Source organism: Cherax quadricarinatus, chromosome 7, assembly GCF_038502225.1.
Source record: "Cherax quadricarinatus isolate ZL_2023a chromosome 7, ASM3850222v1, whole genome shotgun sequence".
NCBI classification, from domain to species: Eukaryota; Metazoa; Arthropoda; class Malacostraca; order Decapoda; family Parastacidae; genus Cherax; species Cherax quadricarinatus.
In genome coordinates, this window is record NC_091298.1 from 23,329,028 (window position 1) to 23,354,356 (window position 25,329).

General features: G+C 41.4%; 1 protein-coding gene across 1 annotated transcript in view; it reads right to left on the reverse strand.

Moving 5' to 3' along the window:
* LOC128687001 (putative neural-cadherin 2) overlaps positions 1-25,329 on the reverse strand; it is a 1,231,968-nt gene that overhangs the window by 287,123 nt on the left and 919,516 nt on the right. Inside the window, exon 6 of the mRNA XM_070082105.1 lies at positions 2,557-2,676. Coding sequence (XP_069938206.1) covers positions 2,557-2,676 — 120 coding nt within the window. The remainder of the gene's footprint in view (positions 1-2,556; positions 2,677-25,329) is intronic.

Consider the following 25,329-nt stretch of genomic DNA (forward strand, 5'->3'; position numbering starts at 1 on the left):
TATATATATAAATATATATATATATATATATATATATATATATATATATATATATATATATATATATATATATATATATATGTCGTGATGAATATGTAAAACTGGTCAATTAGCAAGAACTCATTTAAAATTAAGCCCTTTCTAAAATTTTCTCTTATACGTTTAAAGGCATTTTTTTTTCATTAATGTTAATATAAAAATTTGTAACTTAGCACCAAAAGAATCTTAGAAAACTTACCTAACCTTATTATAACAAGCGTAATTTAATTTAGCCTAATCCAACTAAATATATTTTAGATACGTTTACAATAACTTAAAAATAAACAAACAAAATGAAATATATTTTTTTTCGTTAGGCTCAGAATGATTTTTGCGAAATTATTGCATACACAAATTTTTGCTTGTCTTATATGGCAAGATAAACTTTGCTATTTAAGCCAAGATCGCAAGTTCTGCCTATTCGCCGGGGAGCTGGACGAAGTATTCGAGATGTAGCTCTGAGTTGTTATCTATGTTGTTTTACTTTCTATTTTATTTTTGTGAATGTTTTGTCTATGTATTTTGCCTTTAAATAAAATATATATTAAATATAGGAGGTGGTAGGCGAAAATTCTCAGCTTCAGGGACAACCTTGAGTTTTCCCTGAAGCAAGTTTATTCTTTTCTCTGAGGATGAGGGTCCCTAGGACTGTACTAGAGGTGGTGCCTCCCTATATATATATATATATATATATATATATATATATATATATATATATATATATATATATATATATATATATATATATATATGTCGTGCCGAATAGGCAGAACCTGCGATCTTGGCTTAAATAGCAACGCTCATCTTGCCATACAGGACAAGTGAAAATTTGTGTATGCAATAATTTCGCCAAAATCATTCTGAACCTAACGAAAAAAAAATATTTGATTGTGTTTGTTTAGTACTAAATTATTGTAAAAGTATTTAAAATACATTTAGTTGGGTTAGGCTAAAATAAATTGCTCTTGTTATAATAAGGTTAGGTAAGTTTTCTAAGATTCCTTTGGCGCAAAATTAAATTTTTTTACATTAACATTAATGAAAAAAAAGTCTTTAAAAGTATAAGAGAAATTTTCAGAAAGGACTTAATTTTAAATGAGTTCTTGCTAATTGACCAGTTTTACATATTCGGCACGATATATATATATATATATATATATATATATATATATATATATATATATATATATATATATATATATATATATTGGGAGGCACCACCTCTAGAACTGTCCTGGGCAAGCAGGCAGGCAGTGCATGAGGAAGATGGTGTTGAACCACTGACTGGTGGTGTTGGGGACAGGTGAGCAAGTGGAGGAGATACTGGTTGTACCGAGCATGAGGAGACGAGGTACTGACTGACTGCATGTGTCGGAAGCAGCGTTGAGAATGGAGGAGGAAGTGCTGATGGCTGGTGGTGGAGGGTGAGGTTCAGGAGGTACTGGATGGTGAGGTTCAGGAGGTACTGAATGGTGTTAGAGGGTGGGGTTCAGGAAGACTGAATGGTGTTGGAGGGTGAGGGTCAGGAGGTACTGAATGGTGTTGCTGGAAGGTGAGGTTCAGGAAGTATTGAATGGTGTTGCTGGAGGGTGAGGTTCAGGAGGTACTGAATGGTGTTCCTGTAGGGTGAGGTTCAGGAGGTACTGAATGGTGTTACTGGAGGGTGAGGTTCAGGAGGTACTGAATGGTGTTACTGGAGGGTGAGGTTCAGGAGGTACTGAATGGTATTGCTGGAGGGTGCGGTTCAGGAGGTACTGAATAGTGTTGCTGTAGGGTGAGGTTCAGGAGGTACTGAATGGTGTTGCTGTAGGGTGAGGTTCAGGAGGTACTGAATGGTGTTACTGGAGGGTGAGGTTCAGGAGGTACTGAATGGTATTGCTGGAGGGTGCGGTTCAGGAGGTACTGAATGGTGTTGCTGTAGGGTGAGGTTCAGGAGGTACTGAATGGTATTGCTGAAGGGTGCGGTTCAGGAGGTACTGAATGGTGTTGCTAGAGGGTGAGGTTCAGGAGGTACTGAATGGTGTTACTGGAGGGTGAGGTTCAGGAGGTACTGAATGATGTTTCTGGAGGGTGAGGTTCAGGAGGTACTGAATGGTGTTGCTGGAAGGTGAGGTTCAGGAGGTACTGAATGTGTTGAAGGGTGAGGCTCAGGAGGTACTAAATGGTGGTGGAAGGTGAGGTTCAGGAGGTACTGAATGGTGCTGGAAGGTGGGGTGATGGAGGAGCTGAATGGTGTTGGAGGGCGAGGTGATGGAGGTGCTGAATGGTGTTGGAGAGTGAGGTGATGGAGGTACTAACTGGTGGTGTTGGAGAGTGAAGTGGTGGAGGTACTAACTGGTGGTGTTGGAGAGTGAGGTAGTGGAGGTACTAACTGGTGGTGTTGGAGAGTGAGGTGGTGGAGGTATTAACTGGTGGTGACGAAGAGTGAGGTGGTGGAGGTAGTAACTGGTGTTGGAGGCAGAAATGGTGGAGTTACTAACTGGTGGTGTTGGAGAGTGAAGTGATGGAGGTACTAACTGGTGGTGTTGGAGGCAGCGTGGAGGGTGAGCAGCAACACTGGCGCTGTGTTCTCCTTGACGAAGACTTGGTAGGAAGGCTGAGAGAAGGCAAGGTTGCCAACCCCAGTCAGCTGCGTCACTGACAAAAAAAAAAAAAGCGATATACATTAGTTTATTATATTATCATCATTATTATGTCTGCTTTTTAAGATGTTTTATCTTCACATACTTAGCAAAAATATTCACTAAGTATATTGTAAGGTAATGAAGTGGTCAGCAGGTGATGGGGAACAGTTACTTGGTCTGTGTTTCCCGTGTACGAGTGACGGGGTATATGGAGTAAACTAATTAGACACATCCATCAACAGTGTTTCGGTCTCAATATTATACAAATTTATATCATAACTGGTAGTGTGGAGCACTAAGCTGAAAGCTCAGGTTCGATTCCCTTTGTACTTCTTGATTTTCAGTGTTGCATTCATATTACTTTTATGAATTTTTAGAAATGTGAAGAAATTGACAAAAATGAAACACATGTAAAAGAAACCTCATATAATTCTATTTCAGCAGACGACTGAAGTCCAAGTTCTGACTTCTGTCCAAGTGGTTTCCAAATTTTTATCTATCAGCATGACACTTTAAACTTAACATTTATAACAGAATGAATCGAAGAGCTGTTTATCAAAAGCCTTGCAAAGTTCTTTATCAAAGCTTCAATCACAATAGACATTTTAAAATGCTGACAATACCATACCTGCCTATATACGCACCAACATAACACATACGTACTTGGGTATGCATGCAGACAACAATGCACATACATATACGCGGGTTCGCAAGCAGCAAATACACGCAGAAATACACTTTCACATATATAAAATGCAATAACAAATAGGGTTTAAGATGTGAGGAAAGACTGCAGTGTGGACATATCCTGTGGAGCGGAGGGGAGTACATCACCCCCAGCGGGCCGTAAACATGCTGAGTTTGTGTACCTCCATTACCTGTGATGAACGACCAACATAAAGCAAGCAAAACCCAGCACAAAGACGTATCAAAGCGCTCCTCCATATTTACCACCGCCAGCATAAACAGTTTGGCTCCCTCCCATACCAAAATTTACGGTGACTGATTTTTCTCTTCCTCTCTAAGTCGACCCCATGAGCATTGCTTGCATCCCAGACACCTTTACTAGGCTTCCCTCAGTATACCCACTACACCAAAATCTCTCTCCATACCCTTCACCACACATCTCCCCACACACTTTCACTACACATTTTTTCACATACCCTTCCGCCACAACCATCTACACACATGAAATTCATTGCAAGTTTTCATAAAACTGAAACTGATGTGTAGCCTACAGTAAAATATTACACAACACATTAATATAGAGTTACAGTCTGAAGGGGCATCTGAAAAGTAGCATCGGCGCGCCTCTGGCAAGACAGTGGCAGTGAATGATGGTGAAAGTGTTTCTTCTTCTCGGGCCACCATATATATATATATATATATATATATATATATATATATATATATATATATATATATATATATATATAAATATATATATATACATATGTCGTGCCGAATAGGCAGAACTTGCGATCTTGGCTTAAATAGCAACGCTCATCTTGCCATATAGGACAAGCGAAAATTTGTGTATGCAATAATTTCGCCAAAATCATTCTGAACCTAACGAAAAAATATATTTCACTGTGTTTGTTTAGTATTAAATTATCATAAACAAATCTAAAGTATATTTAGTTGGGTTAGGCTAAAATAAATTGCTCTTGTTATAATAAGGTTAGGTAAGTTTTCTAAGATTCTTTTGTTGCAAAAAATAATTTTTTTTACATTAACATTAATGAAAAAATATATCTTTAAACATATAAGAGAAAATTTTAGAAAGGACTTAATTTTAAATGAGTTCTTGCTAATTGACCAATTTTACATATTCGGCACACACACACACATATATATATATATATATATATATATATATATATATATGCATACACACATGCATCTGAAAATGTTAACAAAATGCCCCAAGGAATTATACAACGTCTGAGAAATAGGAACCAATCAAACGTGATTGGTTCCTATTGGTGCCTTCATGCCATCACGGTCATGAAGGCACGTCCTTAGAAAGAAGAGAAAAATATGAAAAAAAAATCCAATGCCAAAAAAAAAAAATATACGTTTTAAAATATGTTACAATTATAAAATAGATAATATCGTAGTTATTGCAACCCCTGAATGGGTCACAATGTATATAATGTATATTATCTTTTCATATAATTTTATATTGCTTATATTTGCGATAATAGGTAAATCGTAAATATATTGCTTTATATTATTATTTGACTTAGTTACTTTTGTTAGGTAGGATGTAACAGTCATATATTATGTGCTCACAGTTCAAGTCTTGATTGTTTAACTACTGTAATTATCGCTCGTGGCTTGTTACTCTGCCGGCTTCTCGGTGTTGCTGGTCAGCAACTATCCACCGAGCGATCACGTGATATAGGGGGGGGGGGGGCGGGTGATCACACCTCGCCTGGAGTAGTCAGTCTGGGCTAGACTCTCTTGGTGGTTGGACGTATTCCTGACAAGATGTGCCTAACTCTTCCTTATTGGCCCTTGTTGGAAGATCGTCTCTGTAGCTTTCTTGTTGGTTCTGTAGAACTCTGTTCACAGAACATTGTCTAGACTTACTGATTTTCGACGTTGTACTGTGGCCATGATCATATAGTGGTTAGTACATTGCGTTGTGTCCGCAATAACCCAGGTTCATACCCTGGTCACGGCACCAGGCTGAATGCTAGAAGGGCAGTCCTTTCTAGTATTCACTGGAGATCTTAGATCTAAGCTTATTAGAAATAGCGTTTTTTGTAACAAATGGGGGACTGTCCGGGATGCTTTTGATCCAAGGTGTTGGAGAAATTGTCCAGTTTGACATACTAGTAACTCTATGGTCAAACACTTTGAGTACTTTCCTAATCCGAAGACTTTGAGTTTTGTTTTTGTACAACATACTAGGTGGATGTATGTACTTGACTGAGTCTCTTGATCCAAGGAGATGGACATGCTGTTTATGAGCTCTAGCTCTAAGACCACCAACACTAAAATTCCTATTAGGATTATAGTTTCCCATAATCACTCTCATTGTACATTTATTTTCGTGATGTATGTCAAAGTGAAACAGTTAATTGATACTCTGACTTTGTCTGAGTTAAGTACATTAAAACTTCAGACATGTTGGAAAGTAGCCAAATATCTCGGTGTGACGTATAACAGGAATTACACAGCAGAAACTGTCAGAGCATTAATTAAAGATATATTGTTTCCTGCTCATACAGAGATGTCTGATTATGATTCAGATACAGAAAGCCTAGTGTCACAATTAGAAAGTATGACTATTTGATGACGTAGAAGAGCAACTACGGCAGAAGTGAGCCTAGTGTCTAAGCCTAGTGAAATTTTGTTCTCGTTCACGCATTCCCGCCTCACTAACACAATAGTACAGTGTAGCTGGTAGTACGACTCAGCCTCATACTAGTACCGTGTATGCTACACCTGTATCTACTTATCCTAGACCAGATCTAGACTCTCTAGGGATGGCTGGACAAGTTGCCCGACCTAAAGAACGTCCAGACTCATTCCTTAGATTCCTTACTCCTCCATTACCCACTGGTCCTATCTCTCAGGAACAGTTTGAGAGGTTGGAACGCCTCATAATGTTGCAGACTGCACAAATAGAGGCACAGATGAAATTGAACGAAGATTTCCAGAGAGAAAATGTTCGTCTTGGAAGACAACAGACTGATAGATCACAGGACACATTTAATGTGCAGAAAGCTGCCTCAATGGTTCCTAAGTTTTTGAGAGTGACTTAGACACCTATTTTGATGTGGTTGAGAACCAGGCACGTGCTATGAACTGGCCACGTAAGCACTGGGCTACCCTGTTGCACACAGCTTTGACAGGAAGAGCTCAAACTTGTACTGCTGCTTTACCATTTGCCAAGTACATTAGTTATGACGCTGTCAAGCAAACTATTCTACAGACATATAACTTGTTACCTGTAAGTTATCAACGTGCATTTTGTACATTACAACGACGACAAGATCAAACTTGTGTAGAGTTTGCTCGTGAGAAAAAAGTTGCATTTGAGAGATGGTGTAGATCTGCGAAATGTAACAATTACGACAGTCTTGTTCAGTTGTTACTACACGAAGAGTTTAACAACTGTATGTCTGCTGATATACAAGTATATCTGATCGATCATACTACCTCGGATATTCTGGAAACTGCAGCATTAGCAGACAGTTACGAGATTTCTCACAAACTTGTACGTACTAAAAAACAGAGAAACAAGGCAACTAAAAATTGTCCTAGAAGTTGGCAACCTAAATCAGCTGCTCATTGCCGGCTTGATGTACCTGCTACTGTAACTTCTCGTACCTTTACCAGGAAAACTCACAATCCTGAATCTGTCTCTGTGGCTAGACAGAAGTCTGATACCGAGAAGAAGAAAGTTAAATGTACCTATTGTAACAGAAAAGGACATGCTAGAGAGTGTTGCTGTAAGTTAGAAAGAGATACGAGAAGCAGTCGTGTGGCTGGCGTCCCCACACATGTCCTATCCTCTTCCGAGCAACAAACGCACCAAAATCCTAGTAATACCTCTGATCCCACTGTTTTAGATAATATTACTCAGAACAGATGACTAGTGTCAGAAAGTGTATCTGACGAAAAGATTCGTTCAGCGATGAGCCCTTACTTATCAAGAGGTAAAGTAGGATTTGACGAATCACATCTAACTGAGATAATTACTTTCAGAGACACTGGCAGTTATCTCATGTTATTAAGAGAAGATGTACTGCCCATAACTGATAATACCTATACCAAGATAGATGTATTGTTAGAAGCCTATGGAGGGGCTGTTATAAAAGTACTTCTGTACAAAGTTTGCATTGAAACAAGCTATTATACTGGTTATATTTCAGTGGGTATATTCAGTTGTGTATTTCCCATCAGGTCAGTGGACTCTTTGATAGGGAACGATATCCTTCATGCTGGTATATGTAAAGAACCACTTGTGATTGATAATACCACTGATGATAATTTTGCCATTGAAGCTTGTAGAAAGAAGCCTATTTTATTTCCTCTCAGCGCAATTACTAGAGCTATGTCAAAGATTCAACAACCATCCTTGTCTCCTGTTGAGTTAGTGGATGACAATGATTTGGGCTTAAATATGTTGTTTAGTGACGCTCTGCGCCCAGGATCATTAACACTGACTCCCCCCGGTCATCAACCTAGTCAGGACACAACTGACGTTAAATTCCTAACCCATGATGATTTAATCAAGGATCAGTTTGTTGATCAGTCACTGGAAAGACTGAGAGATATAGCAGTTACTGAGAGTGAAGCAAAGGATCTCGATAATTGTTACTATTATAGTAACGGTGTACTGATGGAGAAAAATACATGTAAGTTGTCAGCTGATAGTGTTTCCACCATAGTCAAGCATCTCGTAGTGTTACCAGTTACATTTCGTGAACAAGCCATTGATTTTGCTCACAACAGTCCCATAGGAGGACATCTGGGTGTCAAGAAGACACTCGGTTAACTGGCAAAACATTTTACTTGGCCAAAAATGAAGGAAACAGTAGCTGATCATGTGCGACGTTGCCACGTGTGTCAAGTGACAAGCAAGCCAGCACACACACCTCCAGCTACACCTCTCACTCTGTTCACTAGTAGCAAAGTCCAGTTCATCTGGATTAAGAACATAAGAACATAAGAACGAAGGAACACCGCAGAAGGCCCACCGGCCCATGCGAGGCAGGTCCAAGTCCCTACCGGCCCAAGCCAATGCACCCAACCTAGTCAGGTCAGGTCACATTGACTTAAGGGAGGAACACGGCAACCGACCTGTTAGCACAAGCTATCAGGTCCAACTCACACCCACCCACATCTACTCATGTATTTATCCAACCTATTTTTAAAGCTACACAACGTTCTGGCCTCTATAACGGTACTTGGGAGTTTGTTCCACTCATCCACAACTCTATTACCAAACCAGTACTTTCCTATATCCCTCCTGAATCTGAATTTTTCCAACTTAAAACCATTGCTGCGAGTCCTGTCTAGACTAGATATTTTCAGCACACTATTTACATCCCCTTTATTTATTCCTGTCTTCCACTTATAAACCTCAATCATATCTCCCCTAATTCTACGTCTTTCTAGAGAGTGCAGTTTCAGGGCCCTTAGTCTATCCTCATAGGGAAGGTTTCTGATACATGGGATCATCTTTGTCATCCTCCTTTGTACATTTTCCAGAGAATTTATATCCATTCTGTAATACGGTGACCAAAACTGTGCAGCATAATCTAAATGAGGCCTAACCAAGGATGTATAGAGTTGAAGAACAACCTGAGGACTCCTATTATTTATGCTTCTTGATATGAAGCCAAGGATTCTATTAGCTTTATTGCGAACACTTATGCACTGTTGTCTTGGTTTCAGATTACTGCTAACCAGAACTCCTAAATCTTTTTCGCAATCCGTAATATTAAGATCTACATTATTTAGTTTATATGTGGCATGGTTATTGTCCTGTCCAACATTTAGAACTTTGCATTTGTCTATATTAAACTGCATCTGCCACTTCTCCGACCACTGCATCAGTCTATTCAAATCTTCCTGGAGTGCTCGAATGTCCTCGTCAGAATGAATTCGACGGCCTATTTTGGTGTCATCGGCAAACTTGCCGATGTCGCTCTTTATGCCCTCATCTATGTCGTTTATGTAGATTGTGAACAGCAGGGGGCCCAACACTGACCCCTGTGGAACACCGCTCGTGACGCTTCCCCACTCTGATTTCTCCCCATTTATGCAAACTCTCTGCTGCCTATTTGTCAACCATGCCTCTATCCAGGAAAAAATTTCTCCTCCTATTCCATGTGCTTTAATTTTCCTCAATAGTCTCTGATGTGGGACCCTGTCAAAAGCCTTACTGAAGTCCATATACACAATATCATATTCATTACCATGATCTACCTCCTCAAATACCTTAGTGAAAAAAGTTAATAAATTCGTAAGGCAGGAACGCCCCTTTGTAAAACCATGCTGAGATTCGTTGATTAATTTATGCTTTTCAAGGTGGCTACGAACTGCCTCGGCAATTATTGATTCCATAAATTTTCCCACTATGGAGGTTAGGCTTATTGGTCTATAGTTCGAAGCTAAGGACCTGTCACCTGTTTTGAAAATAGGTATCACATTTGCCATTTTCCACTTATCTGGCACCATGCCAGTTTGTAGTGATATGTTGAAAAGATTAGCCAAAGGTGTGCTAAGCTCCTCTTTACATTCCTTTAGAACCCTTGCATACAGTTCATCAGGGCCTGGGGATTTGTTAGGTTTTAATTTATCTATTTGCCTAAGGACCATGTCACTTGTGACCCTAATAGTGCACAGTTTATTATCGTCCTGTTCTACATAATTTATCATTACTGGAATATCGCTGGTATCCTCCTGTGTAAAAACTGAGAGGAAGTATGTGTTAAAAATTCTACACATTTCCTTATCACTGTCAGTAACTGACCCGAGGAACTTTTGAGTGGGCCTATCTTGTCCCTGATCTTACTTCTGTATACCTGAAAGAATCCTTTTGGGTTAGTCTTCGATTCTCTTGCAACTTTAACCTCATAATCTCTTTTTGCTTTTCTAATTCCCTTTTTTATTTCTCTCTTTAACTGAATATATCGATTTCTTAATTGCCCCTCTCCTCTTTTGATTTGCCTATATATGCCTCTCTTTTGACCAATCAGATATTTTAATCTATTGTTCATCCATTTAGGATCATTTTTGTTTGATCTGATTTCCCTATTTGGAACATAATTTGACTGAGCAGCTAGAACTATGCCCTGGAAAGCATCATATCGGCAACCATCACCACCTACCTGACCCCTAGTCAGGTCATTCCAGTTCAGCCCACCTAAGTAATTTTTCAGTCCTATGAAATCAGCCAAGCGAAAGTCAGGGACGGAGACTTGATTGCCATTATTAGGGGAATTCCATGATATGTTAAAACTGAGTGATTTGTGATCACTCTCCCCAAGCTCATCATTAACCTCAAGATTATTAATTAGTGTTTCCCTACTGGCAAGAACCAAGTCAAGGAGGTTATTTCCCCTAGTTGGCTCTGTCACAAACTGTTTTAAAAAACAATCCTGGATCGTATCAAGAAAGTCACCCGACTCTAAATTTCCTGTCAAATTGCTCCAGTCAATCTGTCTATAGTTGAAATCTCCCATTAGCACAACATTTTCGTATGTAGATGCCTTACGAATTTCGTCCCATAGAAGTTTACTGCACTCCCTATCAAGATTTGGGGCCCTGTAAATCACACCCAAAATTAGTTTTTCTCGGCCCTCGAGAAGCTGTAACCAAACAGATTCAGTGGCTGACGCTTCTAATTTAATATCTTGTCTAACACAACAATTTAAATTGTCTCTGACATACATCGCTACTCCACCACCTTTCCTGTTGACCCTGTCAGTGTGGAATAATTTATAGCCTTGTATGTGACATTCAGAGGGCGATTAGAGATTGTTCAGATTTGTTCAACAGGTTGAAGCGTTTGCTTTCCTCTGCTCCAGTGTTGAGGAGTCCTAATTTCAATCTTCCTTTCTTTTTACATATAGATGAGAGTGGTTATGCAGTGGGTGCTGTGCTGCTCCAACAGTCAACATCCACTGACATTCTCCATCCTATATGTTACTATTCATCTAAGCTTAAACGACACCAGAAAAATTATGCCACTATTGAGAAAGAGGCTCTAGCTCTTGTGGTGTCCTTGGAACATTTTGACGTGTATTTGGGCACTTCCCCATTTAAAATTAACGTTTATTCAGACCACAATCCACTCACTTACAAAAACACTATGAAGAGTAAAAATGCTAGGATCATGAGGTGGGCTCTCAGAATCCAGCCTTACTCTATTAGTATACAACATATCAGTGGTCATTGTAATGTAATTGCTGACACTGTCACGTCCTTAATTATCAGTTACATTTAAATTAACGTAATTTTATGCTCAAATGCCTTTAGTTACTTGCTATGTCAAATTCAGTAAAGTAACGTAATCTCTCCAGCCCATGTTAATTATGTATACTCATGTATGTCTAATTAATCCATTTATATATTTACAGTAGTGGTGATATATGTGTGTGAGGAGGAGACAGTTGGAGACAGAAGCTAAGTGTTGTGTGGGCGATGTTACTGACTGGCGGAACACTGTCCTGCCGCAGACTCCCCCTCACTACACACCTTAAGCTTCCTCATACGCAGATGCCCATACTGCCTCGCATTCCACTACCACTACTTAAGAGTGGAATGTCATCTCCTGTCTATCGCACAAGACTATTGTTCATATGCAGTCTCCACTATGATCGAGCCTCAACGTGTCATGCTTGTCTACGCTATCCTGTCTCTACACTGATGTACATAACTACGAATATGCAGAGATACGATACTATGTACTGCCCTAGTACCAGGGGCATAACTTATAGTGATATAGACACTGTGAAATTATAGAAGTGCTTGGCTCACAGTGATATAGACACTGAAATTATAGAAGTGCTTGGCACAAGAGCGACTCTGATTTAATTTTATATTAAATTGTATTATTAAAGTGACATGAGTAATCAGTAATGATGTGAAAGACATTAACGCAACTCCTAGTGCGACCGTTTGTCGTGTTAGGGGGGGTGTTGGAACCCCTGAATGGGTCACAATGTATAAATGTATATTACCTTTTCATATAATTTTATATTGCTTATATTTGCAATAATAGCTAAATTGTAAATATATTGCTTTATATTATTATTTGATTTAGTTACTTTTGTTAGGTAGGATGTAACATTCATATATTATGTGCTCATAGTTCAAGTGTTGATTGACTAACTGTAATTATCGCTAGTGGCTCATTACTCTGCCGGCTTCTCGGTGCTGCTGGTCAGCAATTGTCCACCGAGCGATCACGTGATATAGGGGGAGGTGATCACACCTCACCTGGAGTAGTCAGTCTGGGCTAGACTCTCTTGGTGGTTGGACATATTCCTGACAAGACGTGCCTAACTCTTCCTTATTGGCCCTTGTTGGAAGATCGTCTCTGTAGCTTTCTTGTTGGTTCTGTAGAACGCTGTTCACAGAACATTGTCTAGACTTAGTGATTTTCGACGTTGTACTGTGGTTGTGTGTTGCATAGACACTCTGAGCAACTCAGGTCCTGAGCTGTAGCTTCTGACCTAATTTGTACTGGTATCTGTGTACTGTCACAGTCGGGGATTTTCTTATGCTGAACTTAGATTCAGTAGTATGGGAGTTTTGTGACTTTTGTGGAGGATCTGCAGATGGTCCCTACTTAGTGTCGTTATATTATCTCCTTGTTCCTGATTTTGTGTCGCAGTTGCTTGTTATATTGTTGTTCGGCTTAGCAGTCGTTTTATTGTTCAAGCAAGCTGTTCTGATTGCCAGGTGGTCAAGAAGTTGGTTTATGTGAGGACTTTGTCAGTTACTGGTTTAAGTCTAGTCGAGTCGTGAGACATAGCGAACTACTTAGAACACTTACAGACATAAACACAAACTGATTTGTATATATATGTATTAGGTTATTAAATGTTAACAATGTACCAGACGGTACTTAAGACATATAAATGTGATATGTGCCTTCAGCACAATATTTCTGTACACGAGAGAAGTGATTATTATTATTTTGATTACTGTGATTAATTTAATTTAATTTGATAATATACTCCTAGACATTATTATTTATAAACTTATTAAATTTTAATTTATTTAGTTAGTAGCCTACCAGTTGTAATCCTGAAGCACTATTGAATCATACTGAATTCTAATGGATAATTGGACCAGGATACTGACTACTTGTTACGAAAACCCAGTAACAGGCTGAATGCTAGAAGGGCAGTCCTTTCTAGTATTCACTGGAGATCTCTAAGCTTATTAGAAATCGCGTTTTTTGTAACAGTAGTGTAGCAAATGTGGTAGTGTAACAAAGAGATGATCGTACTGGGAATATAATTCAAAGTCCCTGAGTGTCACACATTCCCCAAAATGCCTTACCTAATAGCATATCTGTGAGTTACTCCAGACCCAGGGGCTTCTCGGCTTCTGGACTTTAAGCAGACACACATGACATTTATGGAGGCCTAGCCTCATAGTCCATAAAAATAATATTATTTCAGCTTCTACGACTTCATATAGTGTGATGATGTAACGTGTGGTGGCGCCCCCTAGCAGACAACTTACACTAAGTTTAACTTTGCCATAGTCTCACTTATTATTCTCGTGTATCAGACAGGAACCTGAAAAATATGTTTGATGGTAAAAAAAAAGTTCCGCGATGTTTACTTCAGGAAGACGCACTCTATAGGCAACGACGCACCCTTCAGGCAGTGACGCACCCTTCAAGCAGTGACGCACCCTTCAAGCAGTGACGCACCCTTCAGGCAGTGACGCACCCTTCAGGCAGTGACGCACCCTTCAGGCAGTGACGTACCCTTCAAGCAGTGACGCACCCTTCAGGCAGTGACGCACCCTTCAGGCAGTGACGCACCCTTCAGGCAGTGACGCACCCTTCAAGCAGTGACGCACCCTTCAAGCAGTGACGCACCCTTCAGGCAGTGACGCACCCTTCAAGCAGTGACGCACCCTTCAGGCAGTGACGCACCCTTCAAGCAGTGACGCACCCTTCAGGCAGTGACGCACCCTTCAAGCTGTGACGCACCCTTCAAGCAGTGACGCACCCTTCAGGCAGTGACGCACCCTTCAAGCAGTGACGCACCCTTCAAGCAGTGACGCACCCTTCAAGCAGTGACGCACCCTTCAGGCAGTGACGCACCCTTCAAGCAGTGACGCACCCTTCAGGCAGTGACGCACCCTTCAAGCAGTGACGCACCCTTCAGGCAGTGACGCACCCTTCAAGCAGTGACGCACCCTTCAGGCAGTGACGCACCCTTCAAGCAGTGACGCACCCTTCAAGCAGTGACGCACCCTTCAGGCAGTGACGCACCCTTCAAGCAGTGACGCACCCTTCAGGCAGTGACGCACCCTTCAAGCAGTGACGCACCCTTCAAGCTGTGACGCACTCTTCAAGCAGTGACGCACCCTTCAAGCAGTGACGCACACCCACCTCACCATTCTTAAGTTATTCTGGTGAGTAAACCATCACAGTGTATGCGTGGGTAAACAATGGCAAAGACCTACAAGTGAGAATAAAGACACTGTTAGCAGAGGATTCATTAACACAACACTTCACTCAGGGCTACAGCTTTATCAAAGTACTTAATATAACGTTTCTCCAAAGGCTGGACTTAATTGTAGTAGATAAAGCCTCGGGCAAAACACTGTATTAAGAAGGATCTACTGGACTAGTGCCTTCATTCACTCAATGTACGCATGTGTTGTTAAAAGCAAGGCACACTGTATTGTTCTCTCTCAGGTGTTCGTAACACCTCAGCAGGTTATTACAGCGTAGTAGATCGTCTCTGCTTTACTGATATGTAGTGTGATGTATGTGTAGGGGTGAGTGGGGCTCGTTGTGTGTAGGCGTAAGTGGGGGCTCGTTGTGTGTAGGGGTGAGTGGGGGCTCGTTGTGTGTAGTGGTGAATGGGGGCTCGTTGTATGTAGGCGTGAGTGGGGGCTCGTTGTGTGTAGGGGAGAGTGGGGGCTCGTTGTATGTAGGCGTGAGTGGGGGCTCGTTGTATGTAGGCGTGAGTGGTGGCTCGTTGTATGTAGGCGTGAGTGGGGGCTCGTTGTGTGTAGGGGTGAGTGGGGGCTCGTTGTGTGTAGGGGTGAGTGGGGTCTCGTTGTGTGTAGGAATGGGGGCTCGTTGTGTGTAGTGGTGAATGGGGGCGCGTTGTGTGTAGGGGTGAGTGGGGGCTCGTTGTGTGTAAGGGTGAATGGGGGCTCGTTGTGTGTAGGGGTGAGTGGGGGCTCGTTGTGTGTAAGGGTGAGTGGGGGCTCGTTGTGTGTAGGGGTGAGTGGTGGCTCGTTGTGTGTAGGGGTGAGTTTGGTTCGTTGTGTAGGGGTGAGTGGGGCTCGTTACGTTTAAGGGTAAGTGGGGTCTTGCTGTTTTGGGGTGTGTGGGGCTCGTTACGTTTAGGGGTAAGTGGGGTCTTGCTGTTTTGGGGTGTGTGGGGCTCGTTATGTGTAGGGATAAGTGGGGTCTCGTTGTGTGTAGGAGGTGAGTAGGGCTCGTTGTGTGCAGGAGTGAGTGGCGTTCGTTGTGTATAGGGGTTAGCGGGGCTCGTTATGTGTGGGGGTGAGTTGGGGCTCGTTTTGCATAGGGGTGAGTTGGGGCTCGTTGTGTGTAGGGGTGAGTTGGGGCTCGTGTGTAGGGGATCGTTGTGTGCAGGGGTGATTGGGGGCTCGTTGTATGTGTGAATGGGGGCTCGTTGTGTGTAGGTGTGAGTGGGGGCTCGTTGTGTAGGGGTGAATGGGGGCTCGTTGTGTGTAGGGGTGAGTGGGGGCTCGTTGTGTGTAGGGGTGAGTGGGGGCTCGTTGTGTTTAGGGGTGTGTGAGGGGCTTGTTGTATGTAGGGGTGAGTGGGGTCTCGTTGTGTGAACATACATAAGAAAGGAGGAACACTGCAGGAGGCCTGCTGGCCCATACTAGGCAGGTCCTTTACAATTCATCCCACTAACAAAACATTTACCCAACCCAATTTTCAATGCTACCCAAGAAATAAGCTCTGATGTGAAAGTCCCACTCAAATCCAACCCTTCCCACTCATGTACTTATCCAACCTAGATTTGAAACTACCCAAAGTCCTAGCCTCAATAACCCAACTAGGTAGACTGTTCCACTCATCAACTACCCTATTTCCAAACCAATACTTTCCTATGTCCTTTCTAAATCTAAACTTATCTAATTTAAATCCATTACTGCGGGTTCTCTCTTGGAGAGACATCCTCAAGACCTTATTAATATCCCCTTTATTAATACCTATCTTCCACTTATACACTTCGATCAGGTCTCCCCTCATTCTTCGTCTAACAAGTGAATGTAACTTAAGAGTCTTCAATCTTTCTTCATAAGGAAGATTTCTGATGCTATGTATTAATTTAGTCATCCTACGCTGAATGTTTTCTAACGAATTTATGTCCATTTTGTAATACGGAGACCAGAACTGAGCTGCATAATCAAGGTGAGGCCTTACTAATGATGTATAAAGCTGCAGTATGACCTCTGGACTTCTGTTGCTTACACTTCTTGATATAAATCCCAGTAATCTATTTGCCTTATTACGTACGCTTAGGCATTGCTGTCTTGGTTTAAGGTTGCTGCTCACCATAACCCCCAAGTCCTTTTCGCAATCTGTATGGCTAAGTTCTACATCATTTAATTTATAAGTACTAGGGTTATGGGCACTCCCAAGCTTCAGAACCTTGCACTTATCTACATTGAACTGCATCTGCCACTTTTCTGACCAAGAATAGAGTTTGTTTAAGTCCTCCTGAAGTTCCCTAACATCTACGTTTGAATCAATTATCCTACCTATCTTTGTGTCATCGGCGAATTTGCTCATATCACTAGTAATTCCCTCATCAAGATCATTGATATATATTATAAACAACAACGGGCCCAAGACTGATCCCTGTGGAACGCCACTTGTTACAGATCCCCACTCGGATTTAACCCCATTTATGGACACTCTCTGCTTCCTGTCAGTGAGCCATGACTCGATCCACGAGAGCACTTTTCCCCCAATGCCATGGGCTGCCACTTTCTTTAACAGTCTATGGTGCGGAACTCTATCAAAAGCCTTACTAAAATCTAAGTAAATAATATCAAATTCTTTATTGTGGTCAACAGCCTCAAAAGCTTTACTGAAGAAAGTTAATAAATTAGTTAGACAAGACCGGCCTCTTGTGAATCCATGCTGAGTATCATTAATCAAGCTATGCTTATCGAGATGGCTTCTTATAATCTCAGCTATAATTGACTCTAGTAATTTGCCTACAATTGAGGTCAGGCTTATTGGGCGGTAATTTGACGGTAACGACTTGTCCCCTGTTTTAAAAATAGGAGTTACATTAGCCATCTTCCACATATCAGACACTACACCTGTTTGAAGAGATAAATTAAAAATATTAGTTAATGGTTCACAGAGTTCCATTTTGCATTCCTTAAGAACCCTTGAAAAAACCTCATCAGGACCCGGCGACTTATTTTGCTTCAGTCTGTCTATCTGCCTCACAACCATCTCACTAGTGACTGTGATGTTACATAATTTATCTTCTTCTAGCCCACTGTAAAAATTAATTACTGGAATATTGTTAGTGTCTTCCTGTGTAAAAACTGAGAGAAAATAATTATTTAAAATCAAGCACATTTCATTCTCATTGTCAGTAAGGTGCCCATAGTTATTTTTAAGGGGACCTATCTTATCTCTAACTTTTGTTCTATAGACCTGGAAAAAACTTTTTGGGTTAGTTTTAGAATCCCTAGCAACTTTAATTTCATAGTCCCTTTTAGCTTTTCTTATCCCCTTTTTAATGTCCCTCTTAATGTCAATATACTGATTCATAAGATGACCCTCACCTCTTTTGATACGCCTATAAATTCCTTTCTTATGCCCTAGTAGATATTTGAGCCTATTATTCATCCATTTTGGGTCATTTCTATTTGATCTAATTTCTTTATATGGGATAAACGCTCTTTGAGCAGCATGTATAGTGTTCAGAAAACTGTCATATTGATAGCTCTCTTCGTTACCCCAGTCAACAGATGATAAGTGTTCTTTAAGCCCATCGTAATCTGCTAAGCGAAAATCTGGGACTGTTACTGAGTTATCGCTACTATCGTACTTCCATTCAATGCTAAATGTAATTGATTTGTGGTCGCTAGCACCCAGTTCCTCTGAAATTTCTAAATTATTAACAAGGGATTCATTGTTTGCCATAACTAAGTCAAGCAGGTTATTTCCCCTTGTAGGTTCTGTCACAAACTGCTTCAAAAAACAATCCTGAAATACTTCTAAGAAGTCGTACGATTCTAAATTCCCAGTCAAGAAATTCCAATCAACATGACTAAAGTTAAAGTCTCCTAGAATTACTACATTATCGTGCCTTGTGGCCTTAACAATTTCCTCCCATAGTAGTTTCCCTTGGTCCCTATCTAAGTTAGGGGGACGGTATATCACTCCTAAAATCAGTTTTTCATGCCCCTCTGAAAATTCTATCCAAACAGACTCTGTATGTGTTACTTCAGACTTAATACCCGTTTTTATGCAACAGTTCAAGCGATCTCGGACGTACAATGCCACCCCACCCCCCCCCCCAATACTTCTATCTTCTTGGAACAATTTAAAACCCTGAATATGACATTCCGCAGGCATGTCCCGACTTTTTGAATTAAACCACGTCTCAGTTAAGGCAAATACATCAATGTTACCTACACTAGCAACTAATCTCAACTCGTCCATCTTATTCCTAGCACTACGGCAATTAGCATAATAAACATTGAAAGACTCTCCTTTCTCTTTACCCTTCCTGCTCATTTCTATTTTTCTACTAAACCTATTACCGTCTTTATCACCCAAGGTCCCTGGCTTTTCAATATCTATCTCGTTCTTATTATTAATAGTTCCCCTAGAACTCGTAATATTACTACACTGGGACTTCACTGTTTTCCTGCCAAAACCCATACCACTAACTATTCCTAGTTTAAAGTCCTAACTGCTCCCTCCACTGCAGTTGCCAGTGCTCCCACCCCACACCTAGATAAGTGAACCCCATCCCTAGCATACATGTCATTTCTGCCATAGAAGAGGTCCCAGTTGTCAATGAATGTTACCGCATTTTCCTTACAGTATTTGTCCAGCCAGCAATTGACACCAATTGCCCTGGACAACCATTCACTTCCAACTCCCCTCCTTGGCAAAATACCACATATGAGAGGGTTCCCACCCTTACTTCTAATTATTTCTATTGCTGACCTATACCTGCTAATCAGGTCCTCACTCCTACGTCTGCCAACATCGTTGCCTCCAGCACTGAGGCAGATAATAGGATTGCTCCCATTACCTCTCATGATGTCATCCAGACGGCTAACAATATCCTCCATCCCAGCCCCAGGAAAGCAAACTCTCTGTCTCCTACTCCTGTCCTTCAAGCAGAACGCCCTATCCATATACCTAACTTGGCTATCCCCAACAACAACAATATTCATACCTTCCTTAATGTCTTTCGTCGTGTCGTTCCCAGTAGTCAACTCACATTCGTCGGGTAGCACTGAGAATGTATTGGATGTTTCCACAACAGTTTCCACGGCAGTCTCTTTCTTCTTCATCGTTTCTACCTTTCCATTCGTCTTCTTGATCGTCAACTTCTTTCCCTGCTGTCCAGCCACTGACCAGTTTCCCTTCTTGACCTGAGGACTCAAAACAGGAGGACTACTACGAATCTTCTTGTTCTCCTCGGTCAATCGCCGAATTTCCAAATTCGCCAACCTCAATTCTTCCTTAAGCTGTTGGTAAAGTTGCTCGATGGAGGGCATCTTGCTTCAATTCTAGAGAGCGCGCAAACAGGTCTTCACAGAGCCAAGTACACGTCAACACTGCGCAAATGCCAACTCAATCAGGAGCTACTGCGCAGCACGTCCGCACGGCCCAATAGCGATGCGAACACTCAAAGGAGTGAGGGCTCGTTGTGTGAAGGAGTGGGGGCTCGTTGTGTGAAGGAGTGGGGGCTCGTTGTGTGAAAGAGTGGGGGCTCGTTGTGTGAAGGAGTGGGGGCTCGTTGTGTGAAGGAGTGGGGGCTCGTTGTGTGAAGGAGTGGGGGCTCGTTGTGTGAAAGAGTGGGGGCTCGTTGTGTGAAGGAGTGGGGGCTCGTTGTGTGAAGGAGTGGGGGCTCGTTGTGTGTAAGGATGAATGGGGGGCTCGCTCTCTGGGAGGAAGTGAGGCTTGTTGTTTATGTGTGTGGAAAGGATGAACATTAGTTGGCTTTGTGTGTGTGTGTGTGTGTGTGTGTGAGCTTTATCGAACCTCTTCTTAAAGTTATGAATGGATTCTGCCTCCACTTTCCAGATTGTTGCACTTCCTGACAAGTCTATTTCTGAAGAAATACTTCCTAACATCCCTGTGACTCATCTGAGTTGTCAACTTCCAGGTGTGACCCCTTGTTGCTGTGTCCCATCTCTTAAACATTCTGTCTCTGTCCACCCAGTCAATTCCTCTCAGTAATTTATGTCGATATCATGTCCCTCTATAACTCCTGTCCTCCAGTGCCGTCAGGTTGAATTCCCTTAACCTCACTTCCTTGGGCATACTCCTTAGCTCAGGGACGAGTCTTCTTGTTCTAATTTCTTGACCTGTTTGACCAGGTGTGGGTTCCATAATGGTGCTGCATACTCCAATATGGCTTCTATAACATAGCTGAACCACTTGCCAAGAAACTTCTTCATCGCTATCCCACATAAGAACACTGTAGAAGGTCTGCTCACAAACTTGTCCAGTCTCCTTTCCAAGCTACCCAAGTTTTTAGACTCTACAACCCAACTCGGTACATCATCAGATGCAGCATTCTTCACCTGACCTCAGCCGGACTATAAATACTCGCTTTCCTTCCACCCCAGGTAGTTCTGTTTGTGACTTGAAAAAGCCCACTGTGTGGGCGAAACGTAGTCAATAAAGGATCACATTATACTGCATTTGTGTTTATATTGCCACGTACACGGTGTACAGAGTCTTGAACGACTCCTTACTTAGATGTCGAAAAGCTATTCTTAGGTTTGCCAGGCGCTCATATGGTGCAGCAGTTATAAGGCTGATGTGCGTGTGCGCGGGCATGATGGCGAATGTGTGGGCGGGCATAAGGGCATGTGCGTTGGAGAGGGCAAAAGGGGCAGGAACTGTATCTGGGGAAGGGAGGGCAAAAGGAATAGGGGTTGTGTGAGGGAAGAAAGAAGATCATGGACAGGGGCTGTGTTTGGATAAGTGAGGATATTAGGGGCAGTGACTGTCTGCTGGAGGAGGGAAGGGAAGGGAGAGGATCAGAAATAATCTCCCCTTCCCCTCTTTCCTAACCAGTCCTCCCTCCTCCCTGCACACATCAAACTGGTCTGCAACTTAACTATCAAACTATCATCACAACAAACATGTAATTCTGGTAAATAATTTTTCGCCTTTGAAATGAAAAACAGTAAGAGGCTTTTTCTTTATATTTAAACTTGATTTCTGTGCTGTGTTAAGGCTTACGTCGTCCATCAGAGCGTTCAATAATATTTTTCCTTGTTCTTGTCATTTTATGAAACATACTTTACAGTGTACCTAATAACGGTTATTGGGCATTTCTGTACGCTACTATGTTCAAATGTTATTATTTTTCAGCTCAAATTTACGGCGTTTTTATAGGATTAGTATAGTTTGTCGTGTAAGATTTTCGTTATTGCGAGTTGTTAGTCTTCACTCAAAGACGTTAGAATTTCCAAGGGAGATTCCACAGGATATAAGCACCGAGGTGCATGTCTCTCAGTGTGTTAATGCTGACAGCTTACTTTAATCCCGGTTTTTAAGGATTAAAGTATTCATGTCTGGCGGTGAAGAGGTTGCGCGCCGCCTTAAGAACCCTAGTGTAGTCGACAGGCTACTAAGCAAGTAAGTTTATTCAGGTATACACAAATACAGTTACATATAATTATCATACATAGCAGTATATGTGTAGATAACCTAGGATAACCCAAAAAAGTCAGAGTGACTTATTTTCATTGGGGTCCATTAACCAGTCAACCAACCAAGAGATAATGAGGAAGACAAAACATATACGAGGATATGTGATGAAACTATCGTCTGGGTTATCGCTACTTACTACCATAAAATCATGATAATAAAGCAAAAGGCTCCATCCTCTCCACTCAGGTTACAATGAAAAGTGGACGTGGAAGACTATGTCGCAGTTAAGAATGTACACAGTGATTTAATAAGAAATGAAAATGAATCGTTTAAACTTAACACTACTACTGCTTCTGCTGCTGTTGCTGTGCACTTTAAATACTTCTCATTCTTGTCACATTTTGTAATGAGATTTCTTAATCTCTGATTTCTGAGGCATTGCAGATTCAATACTACGAGTTTCTTTACATAGTGTTTACTTTTTAACGAAAATAAGTACCGTCACTTTCCTCTGTAGTAGTTGTGACATGTAACATCAGTAACCCAAATAAATCATTAATATCAAAACACTCTCCTGAAAGTTCCTCGAGTTCCCTACAGTCACCTCTATAAAAATAAAAACCATGATTAGATTTTTAGATTTTGCTGCCGAAGCAGCAATGAGCTTCTTGGGAGGAGAACCAACCATTCTCTTACCTTGGATGCTTGAGACAAGATGGCGCTTGTGTATACAAGGTCTTTGAAAATGATCACTCCAAGTTTTTTCTTATCTCTGGAAGGGGATCACGAAATACTGCATATTTATGTTTAACGTTGCTGTAGTTTAATGTATTACCAAACATTTACCTACACAGAAGTTACTTCAGCAAGTCTCAGACACAGCGTCATCTAGCAACATCTTCACACTATGCCACAGGTTCCGTTCATTTTTATTACTGGCGAACTGTGCCTTGCGTTTTTATGTTAATCCTGTTTTAGGATCATTCATGCTTGTTATGAATATGATGAGGGCGAAGTTCCACCCCTGTGGTTCAGCCCCTCAAATACTACCTCATTTGTAATTTACTGGCTGCTTCTTGTCTGTGAGCCATAATACAGCACTGGATATTTTGCTATAACCTTTAATACGATACCCTAGCAAAGGCTTTCTCCACACCAAAGTGTGCTACGTGTAGGTACATTTGTGTTCGAATTTTTGGATGTAAACTTAAAATCAAATGAGGTTTAGGCAGCATCTTTACTGTGAAATCTATCATAAGTGTTGGTTAATGAATTTCCGGCAATTACACCATCTTGTCGTTAAGGATGGTGTATATTACTTTTCGTATTACTGGTGTCAAACACAGACAAGGGCAGTTCAGTGCACAGGTACTGTGTCGCGCTTCCAGAACACCCTACCAACATTTGTTAACCGAAAGTTATTTATAATTTTAAGTAATTTGTTGAATATTGCTGCTAGTGGGCACGTAATTGGATATTTGGGTAATATGGCGATTTACTGAATATTACCGCTGTTGCGTATGCAATCCGATATTACTGTTAGTGAGTACGCAATTCGATATTACAGTTAACGGGTTAAGTAACCCGATATCTGAGTAATTTATTATCTTCATTTATTTTCAGAGTACATTGCAACGGAGGAAAGGCTGGTAATTCTACATTATTATTATAATCATAACTAAGAGTTAAACCCAAAAGAGTCATACATTGCTGTGGTAATTCTACAAATTTAATAATGAACCTATTATAATTTTTTTTTCCAGAATTCTAGCTTTCCGTCTAAATCTGAGGTGGAGTCACATGATCTGTTCTACTTTTAAGAAAAATATTTTAAAGACTGAAAAATAAGATAATTCGGCACAGATTTACAATGACTCGAGCCCAGTGGTCTGGCAACACTGCAGCTGCTGCCTGTGGTCTGGCAACACTGTAGCTGCTGCCTGTGGTCTGGCAACACTGCAGCTGAAGCCTTACCACACAGACACCAGATAGTGTTATCACATAATCAACATGAGCCTCGCTGTGTTGCAGAAGACTGTGCAGTGTATTTAAATAAGGTGACATATGAGAGCTCCAAATGAGGAACAACAAGCTCGCTGTTTCTACCACGAAACACCTGGCTACCAGGTCTTGGGAAACACAAATACTTAATCATGTTCTCAAATGAAAACTGACACGAGGTTCTCCTGGGTATCAATCTCTCTCTCATACTAATACACACAATACACAAATGAGGACAAGTGTTATTTCGCAAGTGCCAATGACAGGTGGCACACACACACACACACACACACACACACACACACACACACACACACACACACACACACACACAAACACACACACACACGCATATACACATACCTACACACACACACACACATATACAACAGGCCTAGTGTCTAATCGACATGTGCCTAGGACAAAATGGTAACTAACACACACACACATGACATGGTGACAGCAGTAAGACAAGAGAGAGATGGGTGGGTGGATTGTATTTTCTTGGACTACAAGAAGGCGTTTGACACAGTTCCACACAAGAGATTAGTGCAAAAACTGGAGGACCAAGCAGGGATAACAGGGAAGGCACTACAATGCATCAGGGAATACTTGTCAGGAAGACAGCAGCGAGTCATGGTACGTGGCGAGGTGTCAGAGTGGGCTCCTGTGACCAGCGGGGTCCAACAGGGGTCAGTCCTAGGACCAGTGCTGTTTCTGGTATTTGTGAACGACATGACGGAAGGAATAGACTCCGAAGTGTCCCTGTTTGCAGATAACGTGAAGTTGATGAGAAGAATTCATTCGATCGAAGACCAGGCAGAACTACAAAGGGATCTGGACAGGCTGCAGACCTGGTCCAGCAATTGGCTCCTGGAGTTCAACCCCACCAAGTGCAAAGTCATGAAGATTGAGGAAGGGCAAAGAAGACCGCAGACGGAGTATAATCTAGGGGGCCAGAGACTACAAACCTCACTCAAGGAAAAAGATCTTGGGGTGAGTATAACACCAGGCATATCTCCTGAAGTGCACATCAACCAAATAACTGCTGCAGCATATGGGCGCCTAGCAAAC